Here is a 25,412-nt window from a genome sequence, read left to right as displayed (position 1 = left end):
TTTTACGTCTGTCTGAATTTGAAAAACGTTGAGTAAAACCCGACAACTTTGTGTGATAATCATGCGAGGAGTCATCGAGCCCATCATGCTATCATTTTTTATTATCTTTTTGAAAAACTTTTGTTACAAAGTGTAAAAAGATAAAACATTTTATGAAGGAAAGTACCCAGAAAATAAGTACCTATTAGCAAAATTATATTTTTGCAAAAAGCGCAAAAAGAAACCTTGTGTTGTTAATGTTAATAAGAACCTTTGTTATGGTTCAACACTGCCAACGACCCATCTTCTTCTTCTGGAAACAGTACAGTCCACCGTCTGGTGTATTAGGTGATCAACAATACAATAAAGAATTATTAGGCCCAAGGCTATAAATATATATTTTTTTCTCTTCGAAAGTTTGCAGCTCAGACATAATTTGATTAGCAGGTTTATTTTTTACCTCAAACCCTCTGGTAGGTGTTTCATAAAGCTGTTTGTAAAGTTATGCATGATGATTTAAAAGGTTAAATGAATATGAATCATTTATACCATAAAAAAGTTACGCATGACTTTATATGCATGACTGATATAGGGATATCACATAGCATAAGAAAGGATCACCAGTCGTGCGTAAAGTCATTTGTATCTTATAAACAGCTTTATGAAACATCCACCTCAAACCGTGTACACCGTGTAAAAATTACCATAAGATTGTGATTTTTAGCATGGTCAGCCCCCCCCCCCACTTTGAAAACCGTTCCGCGGCTCCTGCACCTGGAATTCCTTCCATGCATCTCGATCATCTTCCTCTTGAAGCATCATGTCTTTTTTCAATCTCTCCTTATCAATCTCCTCTTTCACTCTCTGCCTATACTCTACCCCTCTTCTCTCCTGACTCTCTCACAATCTTCCTCCAGCACTTCCCTCCTGATTTCTCACCCCCCCCCCCAGGGGGGGGGCCACTTACATTGACGAGTGGATACCATGCACGACCAAAAAACATGTAAAAAGGATGTCTATTTCAAGATAGGGCACGTTACGTACGTAACGCAATAAGGGTGTCAAAAACACTAAATTAATGAAAAAATAGTAAGGGTATCCATTTTCGATAGGAAAGCTATGTGTTTAGGGTCAAATTTGCAAGGGTATAAAAAATCAAGACTAAATGCTTTAAAAAGGGTGTACTTTTTGCCCCAAGAGTCAACACTACGTGTTTAGAGTACGATTTGTGAGAGTGGGGCTGTACCATATCTCTATGGGCTGTACTAAACCCATTGAGACCTCATGGTTGCGCATGGTATCCACTCGTCAATGGAAGTGGCCCCCCCAGGCGCGAAACCAGCATCAGATCCTACAAAGCATTTCATGGGCCCAATTGTCTGGGGACAAAAGTGACTCTATTATGCTTGTGCATGGGCCAATACTCAATAGCTGATGCTGGATATGCTAGTGCCCCCCCCCCCTGCTATTCAGCTTACCTTTTTTTAGAACACTAATTAACCCAAAATGATACAAAACTCATCACCAGATGACAAAGTACAGCCAATTCCATTTGAGTGTCAAGATTTTAGTATACAAATCTAGATTTATTATCAGTACTGTTGCAAACAAAATTACAACAAAATGATAAAAGAGAAACTTACAAAGGGCTCACAATGAAATTTACATCAAAATTTACTACATGTACAAATAAGGTTTTCTATTAGAAAATACATTAAGAAATTGGTTTAATTGAATAAACTTCATTGACATGGCTGTGGTTTGGATCATAAAAGGTGAAGTTCACCCTGAAGAAAAGTTTGTTCTAAAAATACGAGAAAAAAACATTGGTGAAGGTTTCAGGAAAATCCATCAAAGATTATTAAAAAAAGTTATTGGTATCTGAAGTTTTTGATTGTGAAATCACAAACGAGCACCTGCCCCATAATTTTTGTGATATGAAATGCATAAATTTCAAGTTTTTAGTGGTTCATGATGACTTTTTTTTTCTTCCAGGAGCAGGTGAGATAATTTGTCTGTTGATAAACTGAATGTAAAATAACAAAACATTTTATTTTTTTTTAGAAAATTACATTTCATTGATTCTTTAATACACAAGATATATCACATATCAAAAATGTAAAATTCTAATAACTTTCTTTAATCTTTCATGGATTTTCCTCAAACCTTCACCAATATTTTAATTATTTTTTCGCTATTTATACAATATTTTTTGTCAGAGTGAACTTCCCTTTTAACAATCATTTCCTACATTACCCTAGGAGATAATATATCATGCATCAGAGAATGAATATTTTTTAATCTGATTTTTTTTAATGTGTGAGTGTGCGTGTGTGTTTATGTGCACATTTTGTAAAAATGAATGGTTCCTATAAGATGTCAAACAGGATAAATGTTTGGGGTTTTTTTTGGGGGGGGGGGTGCTTGGACATTCGGTATTAGCAAGTTTTTTTCATTTTTAAAACAGGTTGTTTGATCGATCAATAAGTCTATAATACACATTGATGCTGTTCTGTTTGTTACAAATGACTAGTAATGCTCTATTCAGTTGCAGTTCAAAATAATTGGACTGTGACTATTCCTACACCATGAATGACAATATATAAATGCAATGTACTGTGTAGTTCTATATATATGTACATACACCACACCTGCACAGGTATATAGTACTAATGAGAGCTCATCTCACAGGACTCATTTGAGAATGAGAAAGCACATGGCAATATTTAACATCAACATTGAATAGAAACTAGTCTAACACTTTGATAAAACAACTATATTGCACTTAAATAGTTGTATTCTGCATACACAGTCATTTTGAGGATAATTTCAAGGTCAAGTCCACCCCAGGAAAATGCTGATTTGAATAAAAAGAGAAAAATCAAACTAGCATAGTGCTGAAAATTTCATCAAAATGTAAAATAAGAAAGATATGACATTTTAAAGTTTCGCTTATTTTTCACAAAACAGTGATATGCACAACTAGGTGAGTCAGTCGATGATGTCCATCACTCACTTTTTCTTTTGTTTTTTTATTGTTTGAATTATACAATATTTCATTTTTTATAGATTTGACAATAAGGACCAACTTGACTGAACCATATAGTATTAAACAATGCTAATTCCACATGTTCAGGGAGGAATTAATGTTGTTTCACTTGATGAGAAAATTAGAATATTTCATATAATAAAACACAAAAGAAATAGTGAGTGGATGACGTCACAGTCTCCTCATTTGCATACCAGTCAGGATGTGCATATACCTGTTTTGTGAAATTAAGCAAAACTTTAAAATGTCATAACTTTCTAATTTTACATCCGATTTTGATGAAATTTTCAGTGTTATGCTTGTTGGATTTTTCTCTTTTTATTCAAATCAACTTTTTGTTGGGGTGGACTTGTCCTTTAAGGGGGAAAAACACAACACACACACAAAAATCACAATGCCAGTTTTGAGGCAACTTACAATTTACCCCCTCCCCCCCCCCCCCCCCCCATCCTCAAACTACACACCAATTTAAAGGCAAGACAATGTTTGCAATGTGCAAAAATTCAGTAAGGTCTCATATCTAAAACGAAATTTCTAAACATGAAATGAAGTTTTCTAAAAGACTATCGCTTGGCAAAATTTGCACAAAGATATCATTCAAGACCGTTTCATATTTCATAGCATGATGAAAAAGATTGCCAATACAAAATGTAATAACAACTTGATCATGTGGTGCTAAAGTTCAGAGAGAGAAAATTGCAGGATTCAGCAATTGAATAGTATTTTGAGGTTAAGAAAGCTAAGCAATTCCATGGTTCCATCTTTGCTAGTGGCATGCCATATACAGAACATCACCGCATTTTATCAAACCATGCTAAGTGGAAAGCACTACTGTGTATTAATCAATAAGACTGCACATTAAAAAATCATTTGCGTGTCAGCACTAAGCATGACTTTAAGTCACAATTAACTTGTTGTGAAACACCCCTCTGATTTGGCACCTGGGATCTTGGAAGAATTTCATAAAAGGACTTGTGGAAGTTTCATCCGACAAGTCTCATTTCATCTGACAGTCACCATAGTAACAGTGCTTCTCCACCAATCAAAATCAAGGAAAGTTGTCAGATCAGGGGCCCGTTGCAAAAAGAGTTGCAATCAATCGCAACTCTAAAAATCATGCGCAACTTGAATTTCCACCAAACAGCACGCATTTGGGACTTGCGATTGATTTTTTTACTTGCATTTAAACGCAACTCTTTCTGCAACGGACCCCTGACAAAAATGTTGATGAAACGCTCCCCAGGTCACCAGTCATACTTCAAATTGTTTTAAGTCATACTTAATTTACAAAAAGCTTTATGAAACACCACCCAAGTATCCATTCAGTTTTTCATATTCAAGTGATATGATGAAAACATAATGCACAATCTTCATACACAGTGTTACAAATCATCTCTGCATACTGTTGCATAATGAATACGAGATCAAGTAGCAACATGCACAAAGATGGGCATTATAATGACAGTGGAATGTTTCCTAAATTGTGAAATAAATACACAAAGCTATCATACATGTAGCAATTAAATCTTTTTCACATTATCATCTTAGAATTATGATGATAATCCTAAAAGTTGCAAATCATTCAATTAATAGGCACAATAGCTCAGTTGGTAGAGGGGGGTAGGCATTGTGGGATTGCATACCAGCCCAGAAATTAATTTCTCCAACAAGATATTCATCTTTCTTATGATGCACTCATTACAAAGTCCGTCAGAAAGAACCAAACTGGTCAGACAGGTCAGTCCTCTGGTTACATTATAACACACATTTCTGCTGTCTTACCTGTCTGTTATCAATTAAAACTAAACAAATGTAACTATACCATCATTGAAAAAATAGATGTAATATACCAAAGTCCCCATTCTTCATTAAAAAATTGTAAGATCTATTTACCATTGGTTAATCTGATCACAAAATTCTATAATATACTCAGACCCAGAAAGCATAATTGCATACGTAACATGTGAAAAAATACAACAAACAAATCAAAATTACAAAAGACAACTAAATGTATTAAAATGAAGTAAAATCTAAAAACGTCTCTTTCATGATGAGTAAGAATTCATTTTCATAGCAGTAAGCCAGTCATGCCTTGGAAAAATTCCAAAGAATACCTTAGGCAAAAGCAATAGTAATTACTCATGTAAATTGACTTGAGAGTTGAGACCATCAATGATAAAATTCCATTAATTCCTAAAGATGCCATTAAAAGTTGCATATGTGCTCATAATTTTTTGTATTTTAAAAATACCAGTACTCTCCAACCATTTCGAGTTGTCAGGATCCTCTAAATTAAAAATCTAAACTACGATTCCATAATATCTTGCTTTAATACACAAAATTACTTCATAAACAATCAATATCTGTTGAACAAGTTTTCACTGCTTATATTTTAACTTTCAGTGGCTAGAATGATATATCTTCTTGACACAAACATACAACATAACGAAAATGAAATCAAGAATTCATCTGACAGTAATTTGTACGTTCTGCTATCCAAAACTTTCAATCTATAACACAAATATATCAAGGCTCAGTGTACATTCAAATAAAAGAGGACATAACCAATTGACAAACTTATATCTTGCATTCGAAAGACAAACTATAACAAGTACAACTATGCCTTTCAGTGCTGTAGTATGCATTCCATATAACTCTGTAAGGCTCATTAATACATGATGCAACAAAGCTTAAAAAGCATTTATTGTGAACAATATCAATGGGATATATGCGGTGTCACAAAATGTTGGAGAAAAATAATGGTGATATTTTTTCTCTTCTGTTGCCTGGCTAAAAAAAAATGTTTACATATCAATTTTGTGCAAGGTTGCACATGCACACAAACTCATTACACCATATACCGCGACTCAGAAATCACAATGAATTCATTATCATTAGGTACTCACAAAATGATATTGAAAGTGTTGTGATGTCAAAGAAAAAAATTATGTGCTACTTCTAACAAATTTGTCGGAGTTGAAACATACATGCATTTCTTCAAATAAGCAAGGTGATTTATCTCTTGTCTGAACACTAAAAAAAATATTTTTGAGATTTGTCGCACCTTGTCAAAACTAACATAAAATGCTTGGGTACTAAGTTATATTCTTTAGTCGCAATATGAAAGTTATTATTTAACACTGAAAAGGTCTTTATGAACAAGGTGACAAGCCATTTATTATTCTAAACCATCTGAACTTTGAATCCGATTAAGCTGAAATATGATATTTATAGAATGCTATCCAAGTTTAAATTGCGTGAAAGCAAAATAAGATGACTTCCCACAATAAAGCTTTGTTGATGCATCAGGGAAAACTTTGTGCATTTTGATAGGCACTTCATCTTCCACTCATTTTGTTAACGACTTTAAGAACAGCCCACAGGTATATGAAACCAAATATTTCATAACATAACCAACTTTCTATGTCACTATATCCCATGATTAGTTTGTTCACAGCCTACCTTTCATTTTATGTTCTATTTCCGAACATTTCAAAATCAAGAAGAGACATGAATATTCAGAGTTTTCAGACTCAGCACCATGAGGCTCGACTGTCTCCAGTTAATATGAATTGCACACTAAAGCATGCGAGTCATGTGACTGACAGCACACATGATCGGTCACATGACTTGCATGTCAGCAGAGACTATAAACTAGATATGTTACTCTGTCTTTTGATGACCTGATGGATCTTCGTCATGTATTTCTTCTATCTTTGGACCATCCTGGTCCCTTTCTTCGTCTTCCTCCTCGCTATCCTGGAACTCTGCATCCTCATCCATGGGTTCCGCTGTGCAGATGCTGTAACAGATGAAGGTGATGAGCACGGTCGGCAGGGCAAGTAGAAGGGTCATCAGGATTGGATTAGCCAGCCACATCATCTATGAGAATAAGAAAAATTGACCAATCAAAACAATTGTTACATTCCATATTTAATGTTAGTGCATGGTAAACATTCTCAACAATTATTTTTCTCCCACTTTTTTTTTCCTTTTTTTTCTTGGGGGGGGGGGGGAAGGTATCTCCTTATAAAAAAATAACAGTTCATCTTAGAATATGTACTTAATTTAGTATGAAGATTACTATTTTTTATTCATTAATTGTATTTCTTTGAGCAAATCATGCAAACAAACATGAAACAAATCATGAAGTTCTTTTACATTGTATAGAGCCCCCCCCCCCAAAAAAAAAATAGCAAAGCTAAGTTCAATTTGATTCTTTGTTGCTCGATCCATCCAATCTTTTCACTCTCCTCCTTCACCCATTACATCAAGCAATGCTCATGCACACAAGACTCTTTCATCCATGCTAATGAGACCAAGACATGCAGACATGGCTACACACCTGACATGGCTTGGTCTCATCCGCATCTCTCAATCCCTCCTTCCATCCTTTCCAATCTCTCCTCGTCCTCTCCTTCCTCTCAGACATCATGCAGCTTGTGTCGAGGCCTCGCCCTCTGCCTCCTCCTTATATTGCGATGTGGGGCAGTACGGTAGCAATCATAGCAGGCCAAGCCAACGAGCCCCATAGGGAATAGGACGGCTATGCAAGCAATGACGGGCATTGTGTTCCAAAGCATCTAGGATTGTGATACCATAAAGCATAGAACAGATGCACAAATCACAAACTTGTAGAAAGCAAGTCTAACCCCAAAAGAATCAAGTCATTTGAGGAATTAAAAAAAGCATTATAGCTTCATACTACAGTCACTACTAGTACAGCACACTGGACTGAAATCAAGATCATAAATATACCTGGCAAATTAACAGTATAGCAAATAATAATATCAAGCCAATATTTTCAGTCTAGATACTTTAGATAATCTCAGATAATATTAAAAAAAAAACAAGTGGAATGCCTCTGGCAGTCTTGCCTGCATTACGCAATTCAATATAGTAGTAGTGCTGACTTAGAAAACAACTATTGAATAATTATTCACTAAAAAACATTCATAGAATAGAATACTATATTCATTAACCTCTGACCTTGATCATGTGACCTAAGTCTCCTGCACAACGATCAGTGATACTTGATTACCCTTATATCCACTTTTCATGAACTAGATCCACAAAATTTCAAAGTTATGAAGCGATTAACAAATACCCCCAACATGGCCAGAGTTCATTGACATTAATTGACCTTTGACCTAGGTCATGTGACCTGAAACCCATGCAGGATGTTCAATGAAACTTGATTATTCTTATGTCAAAGTTTAAACAACTAGATCCACAAACTTTCAATATTATGATGGCAATTTAACAAGTACCCCTAACATGGCCAAAGTTTGTTGACCCTAAATGACCTTTTACCTTAAACATGTGATCTGAAATTCAGATAGAACGTTCAGTGATACACCATTACCCTTGGGTCTAAGTTTCATGACCTAGGTCCATATACTTTTCAAGTTATGATAACATTTCAAAACCTTAACCTTGCTTAAGATTTCAATGTTGACGATGCCGCCATAGGAAAAGTGACACCTATAGCCTCACTGTACTATGCAGGCAAGACAAAAACGATGTTTGCATCATTTTCAAACAAAGTTCATGCACGTACAAAATTATACAATGATAACTTCAAACTATAACTAAACCTTTAACATTCTGTAATTCAAAGCTGTAAATCATCAATGCATCCTGATAAAATCTGTACCTGAAACAATCTCTTTTATTAAGTACAACATGAAGTTCTTGTCTAAATGTTAACCTAAATGCATGAGAATTCAACATATTCATTTGATAATACAGATCTTACACAGGACAAAATTACGAGATATTGCCCCTTGTTTAATTTCAACCATCTCCACAACCAAGTGAAAAGCTATTTGCATTTGATCAAAGCTTATTAGATGAAAGTCTTTTAGATTTTGAACAGCAATGTAACGTGTGTACTTAAATCTTTTTATTTTTCTGTAAGGTGCCAGAATATAATTCATTGATCCAGTAGAGCAGTAAAACGCTGTTAGGTCAATAAAAGTGTTCATAAATGCTATTGAATTTCTGCACTTTGTTTTCCCTGCTTCATTTTACAATGCAAAACTAGACTAGTACTGTGAATTTAGGTGAGACCCCCCCCCCCCTCCCACCACCAGTACGTTTCCAAAGATGCAACCAGTCAGCATTGAGGCATTTGTCTTCATAATGTTGAGGAAGGGGCTCTTTGAATGGGTTCATCCATTCCACAAATAAAGGTAGGATTAAAGTTTTTGTCAAAAGAGCTTCATGAACAAACAATGGCCATTCATAACATACAGGAGGGTACAATAAAAATGGGTGGCAGTCTAGTGCTTATCACAGATGAGTTCACAGAAAAAAGCTGATGAGGTATTTTAATCCCAGTCCCCATTGATCTTGTGCAATGATGATCAATCTACAGGTAGGTTCTTTTCAGCTAAAATAGAGCTGTAAAGCCTCTGTGATACATCTCATTTCCCATGCCATTAACTGACAGGTAAATCTACAAGTTCATTTCACACTCTATTTATACACTGGTTGTCTTACAACTTAAATTCTACTTTCAATCCATCTATGGAAATCCATCAGTGTCATAATTTTTTGCACTGGAAATTTGCACGATGTCCTTCGTAAACAAAGAGAAGCAATGAATTTTCAAGAAAACAATGAATGCATGAATATACATCATAGTTAGAACATATTTTGAACAAACATGCATAAGAGATGTTGACACTGCTGGCCTTCCGTAGTTGTAATTGATTGGATCAATCGCAATTCTTTGTAAGATGGGGCCCAGGAGAAACAAAGAGACTTTGAAGTTTTAAATTAACATCAGACCCAGAAGCCACCTGTACAGCTCCAACTACAAGTCATTTCACTCATGCCATGAAAGGAGAACTACTGTTACATACATCTTTGGGTTTTCTATTTCATGTCTATGACAAATAATTCTTTTATATTATTCATTTATCCATCAATCTCAATATCTATCTATCTATCTACCTATCCATCTACCTATCTATCTATCTATCTATCTATCTATCTATCTATCTATCTATCTATCTATCTATCTATCTATCTATCTATCTATTTATCTATCTATCTATCTATCTATCTATCAATCTATATGTATATTATATATGTGTTCTATTCATTTATCTTATGGCATGTTATATGCTTTTGAAGGTGGGGGAACTTTCAGCATGCCTAAATGACACAATATCCTCTCTAAAATTGCAGCGAACCTGACTCATTGTAAAGCTACATTCAGACAAATTATGACAGAGCTAAGTAGACACTGGGTATACTATACTTCTATCAATGGGATATGAGGGGTCATAAACTTAGGAAGGAGACATTTGCCTGGATATAAACCAGCAAATCAATTAAAATATCTGAAAGGTAAGCACAAAAAGTAATCGCACCTGTTTGACTTTAAAAGGAGTGTATCCATGTGCACTTACCACAACACTCTTGATGATTTCATAGAAAACTCTGTAGATCTTTCTGAAGAAACTATTGCCTCCTTTCGCCTGAAACCAAGGGGAAAAAAATACCACAGCATTTAAAGCAATTTACATATAATCAGCTTATATTGGCAACACTCTTGGAATTGAAATAAACTAAAAGGAACACTAATGCAGTTCCATAACTAATATAAATCAAGAAAATTAATATTTAATCTGAACAGCAATTACATTAGGAGGATACCAAGAACCATGTAGTACTTATTGGTTTATGTTACAACTTGTATTGCTATGCATCATTCATCCAGTAGTACTTTGTGTTCCATTAAACCAGATTACAACTTGCAATACTGTACATCATTCATCCGGGAGTACTTTGTGTTAAATTAAACCATATCACAACTTGCAATGCTGTATGTCATTCATCTAGTAGTAATTTGTGTTAAATTAACCCATATCACAACTTGCAATGCTGTAAATCACTCATCCAGTAGTACTTTGTGTTAAATTAAACCATATCACAACTTGCAATGCTGGACGTCATTCATCCAGTAGTACTTTGTGTTGAATTAAACCATATTATAACTTGTAATGCTGTACGTCATTCATCCAGTAGTAATTTGTGTTAAATTAAACCATATTACAACTTGCAATACTGTACATCATTCATCCAGTAGTACTTTGTGTTAAATAAAACCATACCAGGTTCAAATCATCTTCACCAGCAATAAATTTTTGCTTGAACATTAACATTGCACGCTACAGCCAAATTTACCGAAACTAACCCAACCCTAAATTTTTCATGTTCATACATGTAACTCAGAGACTTTGAAATAGACTAACCTGTACAGTGCCGTCGATGATACCGTTCATGAAGTTAACAAAGGATTCCTCGGTCTGCTTAAGAGGTTCGTCCAATTCATAATACAGGTATGTGACTGGATCAATCACAAAGATACCTGGTACTTCTACTGACCTACACACAGATGGAAATAAAAAGAAAAATGTCATCGATGAAAGCTCTTTCATCATAGGAAAATATGAAATGAATTTTCAAGAACAATGCCCAGTAAGAATACTTGGTGCTTTTTTTTATTGTTGTACCACTCAGCACTAGCGTACCTACGGGGGGGGGGGCAGTCTGCCCCCCCTGATGAGCCTGAAGACCTTTTTTTTTTTTTTTTTTTTGCTTGTCAATTTTTTTTCTGGTACGAAATCCTATATTTGTGATTTGAAGACCTTTTTTTTTTTAATAACAACCCCTCCTTAATGTAGTTGCAATGATATCTAATACAAAGAGTCAGAGATCTGTTAAAGACCAACAACAGAGGTAAAATTGACAAACAGAAACTCTATATAAGATGCGAAGGCACAACAATGTAAGTTTTGTAGCTCACAGGCTTTCGATTGAGTATTACTGAATGCTTCATTATTTATTATAATAAAACAATCACAACAAATTATCAATCTAAGAGTCCATACAAATTCATTGAATTGTAAATCATTCATGCTAAGTTACAATACCAATCAAATCAATAATATTCCTGTAAGAATATCATTGGTGGTAATAGAAGGAGAAAACAAATTGTTTAAGAAAGTCATATTATAAAGTCATACCTTAGAATGATGTCACTCAGCATATTGCTGTCTTCCATGTATCCAAACTGGACTTTCCTGTAAAAAACAGAGACAAATATAATCACATGTCACTGACAAGATACAAGCATGGTGTTAATAGTCTAAGCTTTGCAACACTTGAAAATATCCTAAATTTTTAACCCCCAAAAGTAAAATTTCACTTGGAACTGGAGGATAAAGATAGTGCGAGGGGGGGCACCACTACTATTAAAAAAAGAAAACTTCTGCATATAGACATACTTATATATTCAATTCTATTATCTTAATGTTTATTTTTTCAAATAGCAGGAACACATAAAATGATTAAAAAGAAACATGGTAATAAGAATAAGAAAGTTAGAGATGACATACATATTCTTTGCGCATTATTGTGCTGCAGATGGGTGTCGAGGTAATGCATCCTTTCCAGATTAGTTTTGTATAATTGCAATACAATTTTTATGGGAAGCTTTAGGTCTATTTTTAAATGATTAGATGACCTATACAGTGCGTATCAAAAAAAGTTTACACTTTGAAAAAGCCCTGGGAATTAAAAAATATACAACATGTGGGTAATTTTTTCACATATAATCTTGGGTTTGGGTCTCATCTATCCAATGGAAGTAATAGTTTTGACAGAATGTTACACTTGAGTGAGCACTGTCCATTTTTGTAAAGCTCGCAGAAATCTGTTTGCGCAGAAATGCTCATTTTCATGCTGTGTCAAGGGGAAAGGGCAAAATCAAACTTAACCTGCGAAACATTTCTCATACATTTCCCTTGCACTTTTAGTCAATTGAAATAAAACGGATACATTCAAGCATTTTGTAACAATTTTGCCATCCAAATTGAAATTTCAACACTTAGTAAGCACAACCTTTACCTTTTTTGTGCCAGCTGGATCTGAGGACATAACTGAATCTGAACAAAAGTTTACATCAGACATCTCCAGCATTTTTTCACTAAGTTTTTATCATTTAAAGTGGGTTTACATTTCATTTTTCATTCAATAATTGTTTCTCCACACTTTTCCCAAGCTTGACAATGATTAACAAAATGAAAATCAAGCCTAAGCCATTTCATGTAAATCACAGCTCAGTGTAAAGCAAATATCGTCACAATGGCCTCGGTGTGTGGGGGAGTCGGGTGGGGCGCAATGCACTCTTTGAAGTGTTTTGGGCAAGGAAACAAGTTTAAAAAGGTAAAAGATATCTTCAAATTAATTTTACTAGCTAAATTCCACATGTTCTTTATGATTAAGGTCTACTTTTATTCGCATAACTATTTAAAAGTTCTACGCAAATCATTATTCATTAACTTTTCAAAAGTAAGTGGTGCTCGCTCAAGCGGAAATATTTTTCGACAGTTATATCGTCATTTGCTTAAATAGATCTGTACCAATGTTAAAATGTGTAAAAATTTTCAGGAATTTACAAATGTATAATTTTAGAGGATTTTTTCTAAGTGTAAATTTTTTTTGATACGCACTGTAATGCGTCCATGGACAAAATAAATTACGCACCTACATGTTTATCTGAGGAGTTCTAATAAGATCCCTAAAAATAAACCCCCTTACAATTTCCATCCTGAAGCAGCAACATTAATATATTCAGATATTTTCAATGGACCAGCTACTTTGTGAGATGTCCTGTTATTATGATACTTACTTGTAGAATGCTTCTCTGTGATCAATTGCCACTTTCTTGATGAGTTCTAACATGAGATTATGAGGATGATCCTTTACGCTGGTAGCACTTGGATAAACAAGACCAACTGCAATAAGTTTTTCTGCAGATAAAAAAAAAAAAAACATGATATTATATTTAAACCATAATCTTTAAAAGGAACTGCATCATATTCGTGGAACATCCAACCATTTCAATTGATAAATATTATATCATCTCATTACCCTCACAATTACAAACACCGAATTGTAACCATCATCATCATCAATACCATCATCATTGTCATCATCACCACCACCATCACAGTCATCACCATCATTAACACCATCAAACATAACCAATATCATATGCATCATCACCACCACCACCATCTTCAGTATCTCCATCATCTTCATCTTCACCATCATCATCAATATCATCATCATCATCACCAATATCATCACCACCACCGCCATCATCTTCAGTATCTCCATCATCATCATCATCATCACCATTCTCATCATCACTACCACAACCATCACCATCTTTGGATCTTAAATGATTTGCAAAATCTTGATTACACTCACCCGTTCTGCCTATGTCATTGATATTATCATTGCCAATCCTCAAGAATGCCGGAAACCTTTCTGCTCCGATCCACTCTGATAGGTGTTCTTCTGAAAGACTTCCTTCAGGTGCTGTACAAGGAAATCAATAAAAGTGAAATTTAATTGACAGTAAAAAGGTTTTGATAAGAGATTACATGCCCCTATGTTTTCAATTCAATACGCTACTTACCACAGAATGCACCATGTACTAACTTTGCAACAGGTGGGGGGGGGGCATGTAAAATGTTCAGCAGTTCGAAAGAAGTTGTATTTTTCATTCTATTCTTTTATATATTGATTTTAAGCTTTTTTGTTCATACTCACACTTTTATCTGCTTTTGCTTTTATGTAAGCGCCCCCTGGATAGGGTCAAATGGTCTTTAGTGACTACAGTAATTCAGTTAAACTTTCTTTGACCCTGGAAGTCCAGTGGGTGCTCAATCTATACTCAATATATACTATAGCTATAACAAAATAGAGAAAATTAATATTACTTTATGAAAATATGAATAGGAAAAAAAAAAATCTGAATACCATACCAATACTTTGGTTCATTTTTTTTGCTATTTAAAGTGTTAGAGGAAAATGCTAGTATATCTACTAACCTTCATATTGATAATGATGATCATCTTTAAACACCATGATGGCTGGTACATTCTCTGGCATCGCCCCCTCCGGTATGACATCAGGTTTCACATGGTAATAAAAGGCATCTAGAATACGCTTATCAGCAACCTTTGAGAATAACGTCTGCAAAAAGAAAACCCCAAGAACCTAGTTAAGAAACAGGGTTTCTTTTATAAGAGGTGATCCATGTCTGAAAAGAGTTTATAGGCCAGTGAATCAGAAAAACATTAATAGTATACGCTTAATAATCAAGGTTTATCCCAATTCATTCTACTTACCACATGGGCATGGTCAGTATAGGAAATACATGAAGGCGACGGACGATTTCATCTTCATGACAGCCAAAATCACACCTAAAACTTGCAAAGCGGAATGCGTTGGGTCAACCATCTTTTCCAAAGTTTCCCCAATATCTGCCCCATAATTATTCAAGAAAATTAATAAAATCAATATTCTACATATGTGAGAATAATTATTTTACATTTCCAAGCTAGTTGTCAACAAATCAATTTGGGGTAAGTACACAGTTTGGAGAGGGCTAGCCTTATTGACCTGTTCAATACAATTTGAATTCAGTATAATCAAGGAGGTTCCACTTTAAACCTCCTTCGTATAATACATACAAATACTACCATGACAAATTTGGTATGAAATAAAAGAGCGTATTAAGCTCTTAATTCACATGATTGGGATGCAGCTGGGATTTAAGTATATTTCAGGTGTAATTTTCTTTGAAAAAAAAGTAATTCGTGCCAAATATATTCTATTGTTTGTTATTATATTTTCAAACATCGTTTCATAGAAATATATAAATGTCAATCTATGATTTATATTACATTTTCTATCATGATATGTCACCACTAAACAAAAAAGTGTAATCTGAAATGTTTGTGTTGAGAAGAAACTAGTACAAATATGAAATGTATTTGTCAAGTCTTTATTTTTAATTTGTCTATTTATGAAGATTTTTTTGGAAAAAATGGCACCTAAATATTTTTCAGCTCCTGATGACAAAGCAATGTGATGAAGGGGCATGACATACTCATTTGTTAGATACCAAATTCGTCATGATAGCACAAATCCTTTACAAGATACAGTAAATTTCATGATGTTTGGCAAGTGTCAACTTTTCTTTAAATTTCCTGGGTGTATGTAAACTTCTGGCCTCTACTGTATTTCCCTCAGACCCCTGCCTGAGTTATCTCAAGCATCGCGTTCAGTTGGTAAAGGTTGAAGAATATAGAACTTGATACATACTGCTAGCATGATTCATTAAAATCTAAAAATAAGCAGATATCTTTGTAAAGGCAATACATGTATCACAAATAGAGCAAACATTACAATGCAGCCTTGACAACCCCCCCCAAAAAAAAAAAAAAAAACATTCAAAATTTCATGCTGGAACAAAAGGCACATTTTTTTAATTTCCCTGTTTTTTCATTAAAATGCTATTGAGACCCAAAACACAGGATTTGATATTTTCATAGGTCTTTGGCAACAAAACATCTGTTGTTACTGTATGCAAAGCCGTTCACTTACCGCTAATTCACTAGAGGTATCTTCAGCAACTATAACAAAGAATACAAGTTTTCTTTTTCTGTACTGTTGTAGAGTATTGGAACTTGTGAGTTGTTTCACTGCAGGTCTGCAACAAGGAAAAAAAATCAAGTAAAACTTGGTTAAAAATGAAAAAAATTGCGAAGCCTGGAAGGGGTAAAATGGCTGAATTTGGTATTGTTTCATATCCCAGGCAAAGCAGTATGAATCACTAACATCAAATATTTAAATCCTTCCATTTTTTTTCTGGTTTTATATCAACTCCTCACTAAATAAACTGTCATTAGTGATTTTCCTCCCTCCCTATTAAATACAAAATCAATAAATCATATTGTATATGATTTCTGTCCACCAGATTTATTTTCATTCCAATTTACCTAAAAAAATGTGTGAATATCAAATCTTTAGATATGACAAATAAACCATGGCCCTTATCACTAACAATAGAGTCAATTGCACAATTGATAGCAACTCTATATATCATGTACAAAAACTCATGGTTGATCATAAATATCTATAGTACTTTTTTTATGTTACAGGACCTACAGTAATACTATTGTTGGGTAATTGCAATCACAGGCATCTGCAAATGACAGAAGCATATTGCTGATTCAATTTTCATATCATCCAATATAATTAAGGATTGAGTTCCTCATGAAGGCAATGACTCACCCTTGTGCTTTTACTGCAAAATCAATGATATCTTGAGAGGTCCTTCCACCAGTATGTGTAAAAACTTTATCTCCTTCAATGCTGAAATTCAAAACATTTCAAAAATCAATTAGAACTGAATTTGAAAGGGGAAAAGTAAGTTTATCAGTATTCGAAGTGCACTGATGTGTAATTTCATAAAATACTGAAGTCAGTTGATAAAATTGGCTATAAAAATAATTCATCAATGACATACAATACACATAATATACATATTGTACATTTTTAAAGTACAGGGATTCCATTAATAAAGGACATCAAGTTTTATCTTCCAGTAAGCAAAAATGAGGGAGGGGAATATAAAATCCCTTTGTACACTTTGTATAATTTTAGTACTATTAACATCAACATGTAATTTTCATATTATCTTGTGGATGAAAAATATCATTATATACTTCTACACATTAATGGTATTGAATGGAGTCAAAACAGTTGAAGTATTTCTGACATTAAAAAAAAATCCTGGGAATTTTTATTTTTTTATTTTTTACATCCAACTTTTCTAACTTACTATTTGATAGTTGGAAAGCCCCTCACATCAAACATGTCCATCGCCTCTGTAATAAAACAATCAAAAGTGAAAGTGACATAAATAATTCAAGTATGAACAAAGCGAGTATTTACAATGTACCAGTAACTCTTCTTACACATATGAATGGGGGATTGATAAGTGTTTTAAAGGCAGAAATCAATGTACTTCTAAGAGAGAAATAGCTATGTAATCCCAACTGAAAATCTCTTCTTCACAGTAATATTCTATCGTACCAATCGACAAACACTTTTATTTTTGGCTCATGTTTTTCACAGGTTGTAGTATTTGGGGGTGGCAAAATTAAAGTTTGATATAATTGGGTCTTTTTTTAAAAGCAAAAAAAAGAGGGTTTACTATAAAATAAAAATAATTTGGGGTTGGCTCCAAAATGTAGGTCATTACTTTTTTATATTTGGCAGCCAAAGGGGGTATAAACCCTCTAATCACCCCCCCCCCTTGGATTTGGCACTGATACAAAGAGAGAATCAATCTTATCAGAAAGAATAAAATTAGAGGAACTATTTAAAACTTGTTTCATCATAATCGGTTATAGAATAGGCGAGTTATGGAAGTTTGAAAAGTCTTGTACTTTCTATGGGGATCCTCAAATTGGCAAACATGCTTCGAAATGGCTGATTTTGTGGACAACTCTCTATTTATTTTGTACACAAATTTTCCCCTTTATTTTACATAGTTCCCATTATCTCTTCCTGACCTTGACATATGTGGTGTGAATTATATTTTCCCATGACATATATGTTATGCTCAGAAGGAGGCAAGATGCAATTTGAAAGATAATGGGGAAAATCTGAAAATTTGTGTACAAAACAAATGGAGAGTTGTCCACAAAATCTGCCATTATGAAGCATGCTTGCCAATATGAGGATCCCCATAGAATGTACAGCAAGACTTTTTAAATGTCCATAACTTGCTTATTTGTTTACCGATTTTGATGAAACTTGGTTTGAATTGTTCCTCTCATTTCACTCTAATCAATAAAATTGCTTCTCTTCTTGAAATTTGGTTTCCTATATAATGCACTTACTTCCATAACGCGTCCCATCTAATCTAGCTACATGAAGATTAGGATGACTCTTCATCATCATAAGTCCAACGTTTGCCCATACTGGCTTTAACTTCTGACAGTGACCACACCAAGGTGCATAAAACTGGGGAAGAATGATAATTATTTTATAAATTCAGTAAAATGTATAGATAAAAGACAGCAAACCGTTATCAGCAACATTATGAAACTGGGTCAAATGCAAGAATAAGAATTACAGTGCATATATTATGAAATGTGAAAGTACCGCAAATTATTCAAATATAGTGAAAATTATTCATGCATAACAGAAATTTGACAGGTATTTCAAATGAGAAACCATTTTTAAGGACTGCTGGACTGGGGACATTGGGTCAGATGCCTAAAAAAAAGAAAATAGCAACGTCATGCTGACAGAGTAAACACGACTCGCAGAACAAAGGTGGGACTTGAATGCAAAGGAGTGGCAGTGCAAAATACTGCATCACTCTTGTAACATTTTTTCCTTAGACGTGGTGTCAAACTATTTTGTTTTACTTGTTTCTACATGTAATTAATAAATTTATAGTTGGCATTCGGTTCACACTTATAAAGGTGTATACATGTAGGCTAATGTTCACATTGGGGTTCTCTCTCAGGTGCATAAACATTATTATAAAAATGTGAATGCCCTGATCAAGCAAACATCTCAAACTGCTATGACGGAGCTTGAAAAAAATGAAGAATATGCAGAAGCAAAAGGTTCGTTTTATGCATAGTTGCATATGCTTTTTCGCAATCTAAAATATATGATCTAAAATATCTATAGGCCTATTTCTTTTGTAGTGTAAGAAATCAGACAGAGTTCACTTTTTAATGACTTTGACTAGATATTACACTGGATAATAAATGGATTACATTACTTTTTATCAACACATACTATTATAACGTGAAAAAAAAAGATTTATTCAGTTACCTCAACAAGCCACTTTCCATGCTCTTTTGCTTCAATAAACCTGAAATTAAAGAAAGAGCTTCTGGTGAATTTCAAATCATACATCATATCAAACAAAATCCATTTTGATGTTGACAAATAATCAAACAAAGCTGTTGAAAGAAAAGAAAGTTAAAAGTTTTCTCCACAACAAATTACATGAAATATTACTGCATGAACATAACCAATAATACACCAGAGAATAAACAAAATAACATAAGATAATTTATCAATGAGAAGGATGGCTGTTAAAAAGTGTAAAACTAGTTAAACAACAATCAACTGGCATAAAGACTAACTATATATACTGTGATATTAAGTGGAATTAATACTTACAATTTTTATTATGTCTATTCAGAAAATATATATTGAAATTTCATTTGAATGAGGTTAATTAACAAAAGCATAAATTAATTTAAGAAAAAAGCAACAAAAAGCAAAACATGCTATTACATTCTAAGAGGAATACAAAAACAATAATTTTGAATATTCAGTTTTGCACACAAAAAGTATACCGGTATATCTTTTTGATCGAATTATTCTGGATTACATGAAGGAAATATTGTTGTTATTTTGTTTTAAGATTAAAATTGTCACTTCTTTATACACACTGTTGATTAAATGTAGAACAAGAGATAGAGTATTGTCCAAAAATAATTTTACAGTTTCCATAAAGGAAAGATACACCAAATTAAACTTTCAATGACTATGCTAAAACCACAGTAAACCATGTTTTTTTATATAATAACACAGCACCAATTACATGTAGCCTTATTTCTTTGGTTCAGTTTGGAATGAAAGCACTTTACACGTGTGTTTGAAAAGAGGCCTTGTTTAATAGTGAATGTTCAATCCTGCAAGTCATTTTGTTTGGATTAACTTCCTGGTTCATGACCTCTTTTCCTCCTAGTACTTCCTGGAAGCATTATCTCTCCTACATCCTGGATCACTGTTTAACCACATGTTATACAAATTGCATCCTATCACAAATGTACATCATGCATCTCTTATATCAGCCGCTGTTTTTCTTTCATGGGAAAATCTTTACTTAGAAAACCGAGTAGAATCTAAACATGAAAATATGCAAAAAGAAAAATATTAGGGTTAAGGTAAATAGCAAATGTGAGTGTAATTGACTCCCCACCCCCCCCCCCCAAAAAAAGGGTGGGATTCTCAACGTTTTGTATGTCAAATTGTCAAGACAGCTGACTAGAAAAATAAATCTCAGCAAAGTTGAATGGATATTTAGTTAATTAAACCAAGGACTTATATTTCAGACATATGACTGACACAGCAGTGCAGTGCTGCTAACTTAATTATATGCACGGAACTACCCCCTTCAATAACGATACTGTACTTGCCTGTCATCCAGTTCAATCACGTCACTTCTGACAATGTCCAAGGATAATAGGATCAGCAAGACTGCAGAGTATGAAAATGAAAAATCAATGAATTCAAACTGAATAATCATATATAAAATTGAAAGATGATCAATGGAAAAATAGAAACAGAATCTAGCTGAGGGCCTATTGATACCATACACCACAAATATAATACCATACACCGTAAAAAAAAGCCAGATTTTGATAATCATTTTGACAAAACATGCGGAATGATTATTGCATTTCTACAATTTGAATTTTACCATTAACTGGAGGGAGATGGTTTCCAGACTTTGTTTACTTGCATTTATTCCTTGATCTGCGCGAAAACAAGTGCCAAACGCTTTGAAGTGTAACCTTGCAGTCGCATTAGCAAATCATTTTTACTAGAAAGGCATCTCCAGTCTAGATGCCAGACAAGCATAATAGCACCCCTAGGGGAAAAAATTACATGGAAGCCACCTACATGTAGTAAAAAAGATAAAGAAATAGAAATTTGCCTGGCAACCCATCTTCTCCCCCTCTTACAAGCCAAGCCCAAGGAAAATTAAAAAGAAAAACTGAAAATTTTTGGGACCAAAAGAAAATGTTCAAAAACAAAATTGGAACCACCATGGGCATCCGAGCAAGTTACACTCCAGTCTCTGCTTTGTTGGTTGTCTGCTAGCCGGACAAGACGCATATCGAGGATATGCGTCTTGTCACTTGGCAAAAAACAAAGAAAACAAGATGGCGACGTAAACATCGCACAATTTTTCCCTGCCTTTTCATAATATTTTTTTGTTTATTTAATGAATTCTTGTTCAAAAAGGAAATCAATATTGTAGAAATGTTGGAAATAAAGATGTATCCGATTTACACGATTTAGGGCTAGAAGGAAAGTAGAAATCTCGGGGGCCAAATTTTTAAGTTTTTTTCGCGATACACACACGCGCACATGAATGGGACGCAATCCCTGGCTCCGTGGAGAGTAATAAGCACATGTTTATAGTGAATGATTTTTACTATTTAGAAGCCTCCTGGCTAGTTCTGTGTGCGAGGTTACAAATGTCAAATAGAATCTAAACGTCTAACTTACTTAACTTAACCTCGCACTAGCTAGTGTGAGTGGGTGCCGTGGCCACGCCCATGGCGTGGCCGGGAATCGAACCCCAAACTTTTGACTTTTAAACGCCTAACCTAACGTTATGCTACGCCTACGTACTCTAACTTGACTATAACGTCTTATTTATTTCGGACGTAAGCTCAACTGCCTTTACTTTCAATCATGACTTTGTCTAGACCAAAAGCTTCGGTCTCTGTTATAATGTTGGTTGTTCCGCTGAACTCCGTTGCCTCCACTCACCAAAATACAGAGACCAAAGTTCTAGCTCGATCTGTACAGGGGACTCAATGGCCATTATGTTTATGTATTAAGTTCGGATAAAACAGGGAAGTGAAGTTGCACGACAGCCGAAGTAAGTCACTGTTTTTTCCCCTTTTAAGTTTATTTTTCCCCGTTTTGGTGCATTTCAGGCCAAAACGGAATAATAATCTTTATTTTGGTACAGTTCTTTTTATATATTTTTATAAAATAAAGACAAAAAATCGATGAGCCCCGTCGGGGGGATTTTGCATTGTTAACCCCCTCCCCTAATGGTGGCTGCACGATAGCAAGCCGTTTGTGACTGTGTACCGGTAAGAGAAATTATATATTTTTTTAATGTTAAAAAACTCCTCGAAACAGGCGGCTGCCAGCTGTCTAGACTTTGTTATTTGTATTGTAACTAAGTAGACTCTACACTGACACTCGACACGGCCGCCACCCGCATCGCGTTTGATACATGATAAGCACATCATAATAAGACGATTTTCAAAACCGGGAAGAGCTCCGCAAAAAAAATTAGCAGGGGGTCCGCCTTAGCCAGGCGGCTTCTTGAGAGTAAAAATCATTTACTAACGTAGGCTTACTCTAAACGAAGCCAGGGAGTCCTCCCTATTCATCTGCGTGCACCGCAAAAAACCCTGAAACTTTCGCCCCCGAGATTTCTACTTTCCTTCTAACGTTAAAAGATCTAGCTCTAAATCATGTATGGTTGGAACTACCCCTTATCGACCACCTAATCTTTTAAGCATTGTATCTGCGAAAATATTCATCAATTTTACCCAGTTTTCGTCTCATTAGTGCAGAAAATTGAGCAGATCAGATTCTTATGTTTTGCTCAGCGACTTCGATTCAATCCGCGTATATATCGACGAACAACGAATACGACGATTTCACATTTGCTAATTTGCACCCGTCTTTTGAAACCGACCACCCGCGATACGCTAAGTTTACGGCCGATTCTTGTCGCGGTGGCGAAATATTTTTACTCTTCAAAATCAGTTCTATGATGTCAACATGCTAAATTATCGTCTCACTACTTCCACTGCGAGCTCCGGCACATGATTCGACGATTGACGACGGATATTTGTTCTAAAGCCGTTTCCTATCGGATTTCTTGGTTTTTCAGCGGGGTTTGGGTCTAGTAAATACAATTTTGATTAGGGGGGCCTAATTCTACTAAATTTTTACTTTTTGTTGCTTCTTTTTTTCTCGTAAAATCGATTCATACCGTTTATATGGACACTGCGCCTACTCTCCCGCGCATATCGTTTGTAATACGCAATAATTTTAACGCGCGCAAGGTGGTCGGTTTCAAAAGAGGTGGTCGATATGTGGTAGTCTCACCATACATGGGATAAAAGTAAAACTTCATTTCCGACATTTCTACCGAGCGTCCGTAACGTTGGGGAAGTATTAAGAAACAAGATGGCGGCGTAAACATCGGGCAAGTCTCTTCTGTCTTTTCACAATATTTGTTCATTTTTTTAATGAATTCTTGTTTAAAAATAACAACGAGAGCGTAGAAATGTCGGAAATGAAGTTTGATCACATTTACATGATTTAGAGCTAGATCTTTTAGAAGGAAAGTAGAAATCTCGGGGGCGAAAGTTTCAGGGTTTTTTGCGGTACACGCAGATGAATGGGGAGGACTGCCTGGCTTCGTTTAGACTAGAGTTAGGGTGTCTGAAGCCACACTGAAAAGTGTCAGCATAAAACAGGCTAATTTAGGGGAAAATATGGCACATTTTTTCGGGGAAGTTCAGGCTACTAGAAAAATGTGATCTGAATTGATTATTAACTTGTGTTTGGCATGTATGGAAAGAGAAAATTCAGGGGCTTCTTTTGACAGTAAGGACAAGTTTATATGATCATTTTAAATAAGGATTTAGAGATAAATTGCAAACCCTTATTTTTGTGTGTGTTGAAATTGTAATTTCTCCATGCGTTTTCTATGGGAAAATGAAATTTCTGTTTTGCACAATTTTTTTCACTTTGTCGCAATTTTTCTTTGTGATCTGGTTTCCAAATCTTTATAAAAATCATACCATCAGATAGAGCGTAAACAATCCTATTGGACTCTTTATGGACAAGTTTTTGGCATTAATAATAAATTTATACCAGCTCTCGGAAGCTAAAAATTTGGATTTGTGTGTGTCCATTTCTTAACTACACAGTCTATGGCAGAGAAATGCTGAAAATTGACCTAATTTCATTCTTCTTTTTTGCAGCCAATAATTGGATTTTTTTTCAAAAATGTTACATTTCTGTCAGTCTGAAGGTAATTTCTCTTCAAATTCACAAAGAAAATGTGATATTTTCTTGAAATAAGAAAAATAATTTTTTTCTCCAGACACCCTACTATACTACTAGAGTAAGCCTACGTAATACGTTACCGGTACTCGTTAGTAAATGATTTTTACTCTCAAGAAGCCGCCTGGCTAGGTACACGCAGATGAATAGGGAGGACTCCCTGGCTTCGTTTAGAGTAAGCCTACGTTAGTAAATGATTTTTACTCTCAAGAAGCCGCCTGGCTAGTCCGCCTCTCTCGCCTAATCTCCCTCCTCATCCTCACTCAGCCTCAGATCTCACTCTCAGACTCAGAGTCAGACCTCAGTCCCGGATCCCAGAGAGATTTTTCCTCACCTCCAAATGCTACGCTAACATGCTTCATTAAGACGGGTTGTTTGCTATATATCCTCAGCATAACGTCATCCATATCAGCTGTAGTATTGTAGATTACAGTATATTATTGGTAAAAACAAACATTGACTCTTTACAGTATTTCGGTCCTACTTTTCTCTCTGTTTCCTCTTTGCCTTCTTGGCTCGTCGAGATAGGTATCGTTCGTGCATATCGCATATCGAATCTCAATCTCAACAA

General features: G+C 34.8%; 1 protein-coding gene across 2 annotated transcripts; it reads right to left on the bottom strand.

The window, feature by feature from the left end:
* Positions 1-1,544: 1,544 nt before the first annotated feature.
* Positions 1,545-25,412, bottom strand: LOC129254018 (protein disulfide-isomerase TMX3-like). 2 transcript variants are annotated; one of them, XR_010292648.1, is made up of 15 exons: positions 25,176-25,412; positions 21,145-21,205; positions 19,766-19,805; positions 18,814-18,937; positions 17,748-17,793; positions 17,198-17,278; positions 16,508-16,613; positions 14,947-15,091; positions 14,321-14,431; positions 13,737-13,857; positions 12,070-12,126; positions 11,296-11,428; positions 10,450-10,518; positions 4,655-6,910; positions 1,545-2,402 (listed from the first exon to the last, which is right to left on the bottom strand). XR_010292648.1 is itself a non-coding variant. In XM_054892464.2 (14 exons), the coding sequence occupies exons 1-14, from the start codon at positions 25,246-25,248 to the stop codon at positions 6,692-6,694; spliced, it is 1,386 nt and encodes a 461-aa protein (XP_054748439.2). In that variant the 5' UTR covers positions 25,249-25,412; the 3' UTR covers positions 1,545-6,691. The 2 variants fall into 2 exon arrangements, 1 of the variants encoding a protein (XP_054748439.2); XM_054892464.2 differs by having other exon boundaries at positions 1,545-6,910.

This window comes from Lytechinus pictus, chromosome 2 (assembly GCF_037042905.1).
Source record: "Lytechinus pictus isolate F3 Inbred chromosome 2, Lp3.0, whole genome shotgun sequence".
In the NCBI taxonomy this organism is placed as follows: Eukaryota; Metazoa; Echinodermata; class Echinoidea; order Temnopleuroida; family Toxopneustidae; genus Lytechinus; species Lytechinus pictus.
This window is presented reverse-complemented; position numbering and strand designations above follow the sequence as displayed.